This window comes from Herpailurus yagouaroundi, unplaced genomic scaffold (assembly GCF_014898765.1).
Source record: "Herpailurus yagouaroundi ecotype Mexico unplaced genomic scaffold, PumYag 189, whole genome shotgun sequence".
In the NCBI taxonomy this organism is placed as follows: domain Eukaryota; kingdom Metazoa; phylum Chordata; class Mammalia; order Carnivora; family Felidae; genus Herpailurus; species Herpailurus yagouaroundi.
In genome coordinates this window covers 15,601,664-15,612,652 of record NW_024412420.1, presented here as the reverse complement: position 1 = coordinate 15,612,652, position 10,989 = coordinate 15,601,664, and the positions used below count along the sequence as shown (strand labels likewise).

Below are 10,989 nucleotides of genomic sequence, written 5' to 3'. Positions count from 1 at the left end.
AGGAAGAGAGGACAGAAGCGGAAATTCAGGCAGAGGCTGGAAGATGGAAGGTGATGTAAGGGTCAGTGAGGGGACTGGGCTGTTGGGGGTGGAGTTCAGTTTTCAGTGAGCATTATGGGTAATTGGCTAGAGAACATAAGCCTTACTTTCCCTGAGTAGGTAGCTCATAGATGGTTAGTGAACCCATGTGTTGCTGGGCTTTGGCTACTTAACTCTTCATGTTCTTAACAACCTAAATGTGATTCTGGGGTGCAGGCACAGCTCTTTTCAGCCCACACATTCTCAGCCTGCCTAGCTCAGGTTTCTGGGAGGCCCTTGTTGCACATTTCATAGTCAGGTGACTAGTTAGAGTCCCCCCTTGGGATTCTCAGACCTCTGCCATTTCTGCAAAGCAAGCTCTATGAGTGACTTCGGACATGACCTTTTCCATCTCAGGGCCTTAGTTTTCTCATCTGTAAAGTTAAGAGGTTGGTTTAGATGACCCCTGATCCCCTTTTTGGCTCTGACTTTCAAGGACCGTTCTCTGTGTTTGAAAAGCGAGGCTCACAGCCAGGAAGAGCTGGAAATGAATCCTGGCTGAGCGGCTTCCTCACTGTGGACCTTGCAAATTTCCTCAACCTCTGAGCCTTTTGCATCTGTAATGTGGGACAGTCGATTTCTGTCCTGTCATCCTTAGCCGCTGGCAGGTACAGACAAGGCCGTGGACACTGAAACACTTGGCTGAGCCCATCTGTTGTGTCAGTGAAGGCTCTCACAAGGACAAGGCCCAGATGGGCAGGCTGGCCTGGGAAACCAGTGGGTGGCAGACCTTTCTAGAGGAAAGAGGACTCAGGGCCTCGAGGAGGTACTCTAGGCTCCCGATGGCCTCCTGTGTTTGCAATCCTGCCTACCAGCCTGCTCCCTGCCCCCATGCTAGCCCAGCATTCCTGGAGGCAGAAATCGAGCTCTAGGTCAGCTCAGGCCTCAGTCTGTCACTTCTAGAAGTGACAGCCCTCAGCTCTAGGAGACTTTTACCTGTGCTACAGGCAAGCAGCTGGCTGGGACTTGGTGGAGAAAAGGATGGGCAAAAGTGAGAAGGGTGGGCAGGGAATGGTGTGGAGGGACAGGGAAGGAAGGGCAGGGGATATAGGACTCTGCTGGGAGGAGAGGAGGAGCCCAGCCTCTGGCAGAGGTCTGAGAATACCAAGGAGGGGGGGTTCTAATTAGTCACTTGACTATGAGCCTCTATGCACCTCAGACTTCCTACCTGTGACATGGGGAGGACCCTGACTGTCCTACTCTTTCCTCCAGGCTTGTGGGGGCCTAAGGAACGACTCTAGACATTAACGACTACAGAAATAGTTGGTAGGTCTTCCAGGGAAGTAGCCTGGGAGCGTCTTAGGGTACAGAGTCTAGCTTTGGGGACTGGATTAGAAAGGAAGAAAGAGTTCTTTCTTGGGCCTGGATTTCCTTCTCCAATGTGTTTCTTAAAAGCCACATTCCTTCAAGGAGTCCAGGGCGAATGAGGGTCTTAAGCTCACTTAAGTTTAAGATGAAGAGCTCTTGGGTATCAAGAGCTCTTTCCCACCACAAATGGATGCAGAATTAGTCGAAAAAAAAAAAAAAAAAAGGAGTTGAAGGAGAAACAGTATGGTTGAATAGTCTCAAAGTATCTTCTTGAAGGTATTTATTAATTTCAATGGGAAAAACAGTAACGCCACAATGGAGAAATCCAGCAAACACTACCTTAGCCAATGGACAGCAGTAAGACCCATTCAATTAATGTCTTCCATACCTGAGCTGAGGCACTGAGAAGGACACACCATGTCTGTGGTTGTCTTGCCAAAATGCATAACCTCAATCTGATCATGAGGAAATAACAGGAGAACACAACCTGGGGGATATTCTACTAGTCGCCTTCCAAACTGTCAAGGTCATGAAAGATAAGGACGGACTGAGGAGCTGTCATAGATTGGGAGAGACCAAGGAGACGTGACAACCAATGGAATGTGGGGTCCTGGGTGGGATCTTGCAACAGAGAAGGGACATTAGTAGAAAAACCGGTGAAATTCAAGTAAACTCTGTAGTTAATTAATAGCATTGGGTCAATGTTAATTTACTTGTTTGAATCATGGTACAATATTTATGTAACATGATCGTATTGGGGAAGTTGGGTGAAGGGCGCATGTGAACTCCCTGTATTACTTTCGCAACTTTTTATTATCTCAAAATAAAAATTTTAAAACAAAAATAAAAAAAAGCTCTCCTCCAGAGCAGCTGTCTATACGTGAAGGACCCAGAGAAACTAGGTGGTGGGAACCGTGGCCCGGACACCTGAGAATTCTGTCTCTCTGCTGCCCACTCCCCAGCACCCTTCTATGCTGAGCTAACAGCTGCCCCCAGAAGCCTTCCAGATCGGCCCTGCCGGCATCTTATCACAGTCATTCATCCACCACGTTTTCACCACTCCTGCTGTGATGTGGACAGTTCCTGGTCCGTTACACATGTAGTGGGTTGGACAGTGCCCCCCGCTCCCCCGCCAATTCACATCCACTGGAACCTCAGAATGTGACCTGATTTGGAAACAGGGTCTTTGCAGATGCCATTATGTTAAGAATTGAGATGAGATCACACTGGGTTAGGGTGAGCACCAAACCCAATGCGTGTCCTTAGAAGAGACAGAAAAGGACACAGAGAGAGACACAGACACAAAGAGCCACGTGAAGCCAGAGGCGGAGATTGGAGTTGTGTCACCACAAACCAAGGACTGCAAGGAGCCACCGGGAGCTGGAAGAGGTAAGAAAGGGTTCTCCCCTGGAGCCTTCAGACGGAGTGTGACCCTGCCGACAACTGGATTTTGGACTTCCAGAACATGAGAGAATACACTTCTGTTGTTTTAACCCACAAAGCTTGGGGTAATTTATCACGGCGGTCCCAGGAAACGAATACATATGAATTGTGCTTTTCTTATGCGTGTCCATGTCTTAAGTACTTTTGATGCGTACTTCTCTTCCCTTTCAGGCTGGGGGCTTCTTAAGGGCAAGGGGCAGTCTCTTCCATTAGACGGGGCTCTGAAGACAGGGGCTGTGCCTCTCTCCTCAGACTGGGCTGTCACTAGGTCCCCTCCTTCCTTAGGGACCCATCCCCTGGTGCCCAGCCCATCCTCAGCACACAATGCAGGCTCTGTGGGGGGGCTGCTTGGCCCTTCCGCCTCACCTGTTTGGGTTGGCATTGATCCTCCCCTCCATAGGCTGGCAGGAAGACTCACCAACCACAAGAGACACCACCCTAGGCTCATTTTGGCCCCCTCCTCTTTGGGGTAGGTGGAGTGAGGGCCGGGTCATGGTGCCCACTTAAAGCTTGTTTAGGAGTCTGGGGCCCAGAGGACAAGCCCTCATCCCTTTAATCCCTGTTGTCCAGAAAGCTGTCTCTCCTCCCATGTCATGAGCACCAGACTGGACCATTTGTGCCTAGTTCCACGTCTGCAGAGATCAGTCCCAGGATCGAGGCCAGGGGTCTAATCCTGGGCGCTGGCCGGAAGGGGGTAGGGGGCCTCAGACTTGTGTTCCAGGCTGGGGTTCCGGGGTCCGGAGGGGCAAGGAGGGCCTGGCAAAAGTCTCTTCCTAGATTGTGTGCGTGAGTGTACATGTTGCTGCTTCCCTGTGCTCTTTACTTTTGGATTTCCCTTGGAGGTGGACAAGGAGCCTCTTCTGGGTTCCACCGAATCAGGTGGAAGGTTGGGGGAGGAGAGCTTTGCCCACGTCCTGCGCTCTCGGGATTTTATCCGTGGCTTCCTGCCGTGGAGGGAGACAGGGTGGTGGGCAGCACAGAGAAAGCTGGTGTTGGGCTCTTCACTCACTCCTGTCCCGCAGGTCTCTGTGGAGGCTGCATTTTTCTCTGGTAGGTACCCCCCTGCCCCACCCAAGGGCAGTATGCCTCCTAACAAATGCATCTGTCCCTCAGCCAAAATCCCTGCTGCCTCTCACTGGGGTAGTTGTAGGGCTGGGCCGGGTGGGGGACCATTCCCTGGAAGGAGATTAGAGTGTCCGTCAGGGGTGGGTGGGGCAAGGCGGGGCCCTTGCTTACTCATCCTTGCAAGTCCTTGGGCGGCAGATTTGGGGAGCCCACAGCCTCAAGTGTCTGTCTCAGCATTGTCTTCTGAGCTCCTAAGCCCCGGAGACGGGGTGCTCCCTTGGCATGTGCTTTGGTGGCAGCCAGAGTGGCGGGGAAAGGGAGGCTTTGCTTCCCTCCTGGGAGCTGTTGATCCCAGGAAGAGCGTTGGAGCCTGCAGCGGGGGCTGTTGGGGCCTGTCTGGGGAGATGGGACGCGTCAGGCAGCCCCAGACACGACTGCATTCCTCCCAACATGCCTGCTGGGGTCCGTGGGGCTGAGGGGCTGGCGGGAAGGCGGGTGTGGCTGGAGGGGGTGCCTCTGGAGGCTGCCCGGGAGACGTGGGGCGGCTGAGGTCCCAATATGCAAGCCTCCGAGGCAGCACCAAAGGGACCCCTGGAAATGTCCCCCTGAGCCTCAGGGTCTCAGGAGTCAGGGACCCTCGAGTACACTCCCAAGTGCCTGCACTGCCTCTCCACCCCCAAATCTCTTGGGCCAGCAACACAAGGGGCTCAGACCAGGGTGCCCGAGCCAGCCTCTCCCACTGCCGCTGCCCTGGGGGCCTGGAGACACCTGGGGCTAGAGGCAAAAAGGCTCTCCTGTCCTGTTCCAGGGCTGTTGCGCACCCTCTCTGTGGCCAGACGAGGCTATAACAATGCTAACCAGACTTCGTGCCGTACTTGGCTTATAAAACCCTCACATATACACTGCCACTTGGATTCTCGGAGCTGACTCTGCAGTAGGCAGGGTGGATGATGTTTACTCCCACTTTACGGTGAGGAAACTGAGGCTCGGAGAAATGTCAGGTCACACAGGGGCACACAGTAGAGCCCAGACTCAGTCTGACTCCATGCTCTTTTAGCACGTCTCTGGCTGTGCCTGTGAGGCCCCCCCACCCCCACCCTTGGCCACCTGCTCTTGGCCAGCCAATGCCATGGGCCCATCCACAGGTGCGTGGAGGATCTTAGAGTCTGTGCTCAGGGTTGGGGAAAAGCTGCTTAGATTTCCCTTTAATGGGGGTACAGGGTGGAAGCCTGAGCCAGCTGATTGGCTGGGCGTGTTCCGGGGATGTGACAGGCTTCTCGGCACAGCCTAGCGGGTCGCATCTGGGAGGACGCCCCAAGAACTTCTCTCTTTTTATAGACGGTAATGCTGAGGGGGCATCACCGTGGCTAACGTAGCCTTGCCATGCTGGCATTTCTCCAGCCAGGAGCCTCCTGGAGTGATGTCTGGATGGATGTCAAAGGCCCACCTCATTAATGGGAGAACAGGTCACCAGGTTTCTGGGGCAGACGTCCTGCTCCCCGCCGCCTGGCCGAGCCCAACACGCGGGCCCCTGAGGGCCGCGGCTCCCAGGGCCAGATGGGAAAGTATAGCCTGCAGGCCCACACCTCCTTATGTGAGTCACACCTGGCGGGACAAGAAACCAAAAACACCCTAAACAATGAGTTTCCAGTAAAATGTGACGGACGTGATGAGGCGGGGGAGAGGAGGGATCTGACTGGGAGTTGGCACTGGCCTGTGGGTGGTGAAAGCCAAGGGGAATGGAAAATGCCAGGCCCGCCCCCTACTCAGGAGTATAAAGCACCCACCTCCTATTCCAACTTACCTGAGCACCTCTCTCTCCTCTCTGCCGCCTCGCTCGCTCGCTCGCTCACTCACCTCCCTCCTGGCATCATGACCACCTGCAGCCGCCAGTTCACCTCCTCCAGCTCCATGAAGGGCTCCTGCGGCATCGGGGGCGGCTCCAGCCGCATGTCCTCCGTGCTGGCCGGAGGGTCCTGCCGGGCCCCCAGCGCCTACGGGGGCCTGTCGGTCTCCTCCTCCCGCTACTCCTCCGGGGGGGCCTACGGCCTGGGGGGCGGCTACGGCGGCGGCTTCAGCAGCAGCAGCAGCTTTGGTGGGGCCCTGGGTAGCGGCTTCGGTGGAGGATATGGTGGTGGCCTTGGAGGTGGCTTTGGAGGTGGCCTTGGTGCTGGCTTCGGTGGTGGCTTCGGTGGTGGTGACGGGCTCCTGGTGGGCAGCGAGAAGGTGACCATGCAGAACCTCAACGACCGGCTGGCCTCCTACCTGGACAAGGTGCGCGCCCTGGAGGAGGCCAACGCCGACCTGGAGGTGAAGATCCGCGACTGGTACCAGAGGCAGAGGCCCGCTGAGACCAAGGACTACAGCCCCTACTTCAAGACCATCGAGGACCTGAGGAACAAGGTGTGTGGACCGGGCGGCAGGACTTGCCATTCTAGCTCCCTCGCTCTGGAGCGACAGATGCCTCAGGCCACTGGCATCTTTAGATTACTAGACCGGGCAGACGCCAACCCCGCATCCCTTCTTCTGGCTCTGGACGCCCCCCGCGGAGCCGGTCAGTGTCTCCCCGCTTTGCTCATGCCCTTCGGGGCTCCAGACCGCAGACCGCGAGAGCCTGGGGATTCCTACCCTTACATTTTACAGGGGAAGGAGTCAGAGCTTTGAGAGGTGCTGTGGGCTGCGAATCAATGGCAGAGCTGAGGCCAGAGCCCGTGTGCCCACTTGCTAATTACACGAGGCAGCTACCTGTTCCCCAGCACAGGGGAGGAGCGAGGCTGTAACGGGACCAGGCTAGACACCCAAACCACTCATTAGCTCATTAGTCTGGGCTGTGGCGGCTGCCGCCCGTGAGCCCTGGCACCGGAGCCCCTCCCCACCGGCAGGCAGGCAGAAAAACCCCAGAGAGGCAATCAGCGGAGCCCTGCCTTACGTGTCCTGCACAGGAGGGAGCCTGGGGGACTTGTATCACCTGACTCCAGCCCCGACCCCCTGCTCCAACCGCACCCTGGGAGCCCTCCCCGCTGATCCTGCTTCCTTTCGTTCCTGGCTCTGATGCCTCACGTGGATTAGGTAAATTAGATGGTGAGGGAGAGTACTGCAGCCAATCCGGGGTTCAGTATTTCCTCTGCTTCTTCTTTTCTCATCCCTTGTGCTAGTGGGGTCTCCTCTTTTGGGAAAGCCACACCTGAGGTCCCATGCTCTGCGAGCTCAGAAGGAACGTGTGAGGATGGGCAGATTGGCCTGTACAGAAAGAGAAGAATTCAGACCAGGAAGGGAGACTTTGGGACCTTAGGTCACTCCTCCACTCTGTGGGTAGGGGAACTGAGACCCTGAGACTCATCAGTGGTAGAACCACTGGTTCTACCAAGGCCAGGGCTCTTTCTATCCATTTTTTTTCTGATCCGGAGTCAGCAAAGTCGTGGGTCGAAGCTGGGCCATCAGGGGTTACCCTTTAGGTTGCTGTGGCAAAGGTTTTTGGGAGGAGGGGAGACTCAGGTGAGAGCAGGAAAGCAAAGGCCTGATGTATGCAGGCTGCAGTGAGGTCTGGCTAGTGACGTCCATTTGGCTGACGACCTGTGCCCTCTCTACCTGCAGATCCTCACGGCCACCGTGGACAATGCCAATGTCGTCCTGCAGATTGACAATGCCCGCCTTGCTGCTGATGACTTCCGCACCAAGTGAGTTCGCAGCAGTGACTCAGGATGTCCAATCTCCCCAGGGTGGGGTATTTTTGGGGCAGCGTCCCCTAAACAGGGCTGACCGGTTGCCAGGATGGCCACATGAAAACCCCTTGGGGTGCTTGTAAAAATACAAAACTCCTGGGCCCCAACCTGGAGTTCTGATTCAGTTATTCTTTTTTTTTTTTTTTTTTTTTTTTATTTTTTTTTCAACGTTTATTTATTTATTTTTGGGACAGAGAGAGACAGAGCATGAACGGGGGAGGGGCAGAGAGAGAGGGAGACACAGAATCGGAAACAGGCTCCAGGCTCCGAGCCATCAGCCCAGAGCCTGACGCGGGGCTTGAGCTCACGGACCGCAAGTTCGTGACCTGGCTGAAGTCGGACGCCTAACCGACTGCGCCACCCAGGCGCCCCATGATTCAGTTATTCTTAACAGGCTACCTGAGTGATTCTGATCCATGGCCAGGTTTGGGTGCCATTGCTTTAAGGGAGAGGGTTTCCCCACTCCTCCACCTGCCCCTGAAGTGTAGGAGGCAGTCACATTTGGAGGCCTGTGTGCTACTGGTTGTGAGGCCAGAAGCGTCTCCCCTCCCTGAATTCTGCAGCCTAATGAACTGCCTTATTCCCTGCCCCCAGGAGTGTTCAGATCTGAGTCCTCAATGGGTGCTGTGTCCAACCACGCCATTTTCAACATTGACTCCCTAAACCACCCACAGGGTGCCAGCTATGGGAAGAAGCTGCAGGGGGCAGAGAACAAAGCCTTCAGTGTGGCCAGGATGGATGTCCCATTCTTCTTGTCTTGGATCATTCCAGGTACGAGACTGAGCTGAACCTGCGGATGACCGTGGAGGCCGACACCAACGGCCTGCGCAGGGTGCTGGACGAGTTGACCCTGGCCAGGGCCGACCTGGAGATGCAGATCGAGAGCCTGAAGGAGGAGCTGGCCTACCTGAAGAAGAACCACGAGGAGGTGAGAACCAGCTTAGAAGATGAAGCTGGGAGGGCAAGGATGGGATTGAGATGGGGTGGCAGTGGTGTGGGCAATGCTGAGGCCAGGATCACCGGAGAGGAGGGAACCCCAACTGGTTGCCATGTCGCCATGGCTCCTGACTGTGCACCGTTCTTTGGTTGTGCAGGAAATGAACGCCCTGAGAGGCCAGGTGGGCGGAGACGTCAACGTGGAGATGGACGCCGCCCCCGGCGTGGACCTGAGCCGCATCCTGAACGAGATGCGCGACCAGTACGAGAAGATGGCGGAGAAGAACCGCAAGGACGCCGAGGACTGGTTCTTCAGCAAGGTGGGTGTCATCCCGGGGGCAGGGGGAGGGGTGGGGAAGGGACCCAGGAGACCCGCCTTCCAGGCACTTCTAGCGTGAATGACTTTTTTTTTTCTCTTCTGCAGACCGAGGAGCTGAACCGCGAGGTGGCCACCAACAGCGAGCTGGTGCAGAGCGGCAAGAGCGAGATCTCCGAGCTCCGGCGCACCGTGCAGAACCTGGAGATCGAGCTGCAGTCCCAGCTCAGCATGGTAGGGGAGCTGGCAGGCTTGGATCTGATCCAGGACTGGGAGGGAGGGAGTGACTACCCTCACTGATCCTTGATCTTTCCCTCCGTCACAGAAAGCATCCCTGGAGAACAGCCTGGAGGAGACCAAAGGCCGCTACTGCATGCAGCTCGCCCAGATCCAGGACCTGATCGGCAACGTGGAGGAGCAGCTGGCCCAGCTGCGCTGCGAGATGGAGCAGCAGAACCAGGAGTACAAGATCCTGCTGGACGTGAAGACGCGGCTGGAGCAGGAGATCGCCACCTACCGCCGCCTGCTGGAGGGCGAGGATGCCCAGTGAGTGCACTGCCCTCCTTCCCAGTCCTGCCCCCACTATTCACCTGCTGTATCCCATGTGTCTAATGATCTTGCCCTTTTCTGTCTTCATAGCCTCTCTTCTTCCCAGTTCTCCTCTGGCTCTCAGTCGTCCAGAGACGGTAAGACTTTCCTTCTCGTCAAGACTGGACTCGTGACCACTTCCTGTCTCCCAGCAGGTCCAGAGAATTGGCTTTTTGACGGGTTGAGTTAGAGTTTTCTCACCCAAGGTCCCTTATAAACCTACTTGGGTAGAAGCAGCCATTTTCTAAACCTTCCTTAGGGCTAGGAGTTAGTGGCCTCCACTTTTTACTTCTGTCACCTGGTGTCTGTGGCAGACTCCAATGTTCTGATGGTCAGCACCACGGACAGGACACCACATGGGTCTTCCCTTCAAGACCAGTCCACTTGGGTTGATCTGGCCTGAACCAAGCTGATCTGAGTTCTTAGGAGCCTCCAGTTTGAGGACACAGACTCTGTCCTACCTTCGGGAGCTCTAGGCTGAAAAAACTGTGCAGATGGGATCAGTGTTGGGATAAGAGCAGTGAGTGAAGAGATCATCAGGGGAGAGGGCAACAGGGAGATAGTCTGCTTAAGTCTTCCCAACTCCCTGGTCTCCCCACTCCTGATTTCTCCATTGCCTGTCCTCTGCTGGTAACACCTTCTCTCCCCTCTTCCCCAGTGACCTCCTCCAGTCGCCAGATCCGCACCAAGGTCATGGATGTGCACGATGGCAAGGTGGTGTCCACCCACGAGCAGGTTCTTCGCACCAAGAACTAAGGCTGCTCAGCATCGCTCAGGCCTAGGAGCACCCCCCCCCCCCCCCCCCCGCTGCTTCCCCGCCATGTGGATACAGACCACACTAGGGAATCCCCTTTCTTGCCCCCAAGAACTTCACACTTGAGTCCTGCCTCACCCTTGCCCTCTCCTGGCATTCAATAAAGCTTCATTATCTGAGTTGCACAGCTCCCGCCTCTACCTGGTCATTGTCAGGAGTGGAGGTGGGGAGAAAGCGGGGGAAGCCTCTCTTTGAAGCCTGTCATTAACACCTGGCTGTGGCCTCTAGGACTGGGAAAAAGGGCTTGGGGGCGGACTGGGCTCAGGTCCTGGAATGGCTTTCACCATCTCAAAAGATAGAGATGGATGTGTGTACTAGGTCGTTTGTGGTGTCTCCAAGGTCATGGAGGCACATTCATTCATTCACTCACTCACTTATTTGTTTACTCATTTATTTATTAGTTTGTTTATTCACCAATATCATTGAGTGCCTTTTGTGTGCCAGGCACTGCAGCAGGTTAAAGATTTTTTTTTAACAGTTTTGTCATCAGGGATTTCTTTGAGACTATACTGAAAGCTATAGATATTCTTTCCTCCCCCAGCCCGATAAGCACACACACACTTGCACATAATTCGTGAGGTTCCTGGGTCCCCTAAGGCTCATCAGTGGAGGTCCACAAACCCAGTAAGAACTCACGCTTTACTGAGACGTTGTCTCCTTCCATCCCACCTGCTCTTGTCTCTAGAGCTGGGATAGAAACTGCCTTGCTTTCAGTTGAC

General features: G+C 55.3%; 2 protein-coding genes across 2 annotated transcripts in view; both read left to right on the top strand.

The window, feature by feature from the left end:
• KRT16 (keratin 16) overlaps nucleotides 1-5,285 on the top strand; it is a 22,639-nt gene extending 17,354 nt beyond the window's left edge. The window contains exon 7 of the mRNA XM_040497530.1: nucleotides 5,123-5,285. Within this exon, the coding sequence (XP_040353464.1) occupies nucleotides 5,123-5,270 (148 nt within the window). The 3' untranslated portion in view covers nucleotides 5,271-5,285. The remainder of the gene's footprint in view (nucleotides 1-5,122) is intronic.
• A 410-nt stretch (nucleotides 5,286-5,695) lies between these two features.
• KRT14 (keratin 14) lies at nucleotides 5,696-10,397 on the top strand. The gene is made up of 8 exons (XM_040497527.1): nucleotides 5,696-6,297; nucleotides 7,489-7,571; nucleotides 8,388-8,544; nucleotides 8,711-8,872; nucleotides 8,977-9,102; nucleotides 9,194-9,414; nucleotides 9,508-9,554; nucleotides 10,115-10,397. The coding sequence occupies exons 1-8, from the start codon at nucleotides 5,767-5,769 to the stop codon at nucleotides 10,210-10,212; spliced, it is 1,425 nt and encodes a 474-aa protein (XP_040353461.1). The 5' UTR covers nucleotides 5,696-5,766; the 3' UTR covers nucleotides 10,213-10,397.
• Nucleotides 10,398-10,989: the final 592 nt, after the last annotated feature.

What these genes read in the sequence shown, in the direction of transcription:
- KRT14 (XM_040497527.1), top strand. Translation starts at nt 5,767, where the DNA reads ATGACCACCTGCAGCCGCCAGTTCACCTCCTCCAGCTCCATGAAGGGC. An exon ending in TGAAGAAGAACCACGAGGAG is followed by an intron (nt 8,545 to 8,710) that starts GTGAGAACCAGC and finishes TTGGTTGTGCAG; the next exon opens with GAAATGAACGCCCTGAGAGG. An exon ending in CTGGAGGGCGAGGATGCCCA is followed by an intron (nt 9,415 to 9,507) that starts GTGAGTGCACTG and finishes CTGTCTTCATAG; the next exon opens with CCTCTCTTCTTCCCAGTTCT.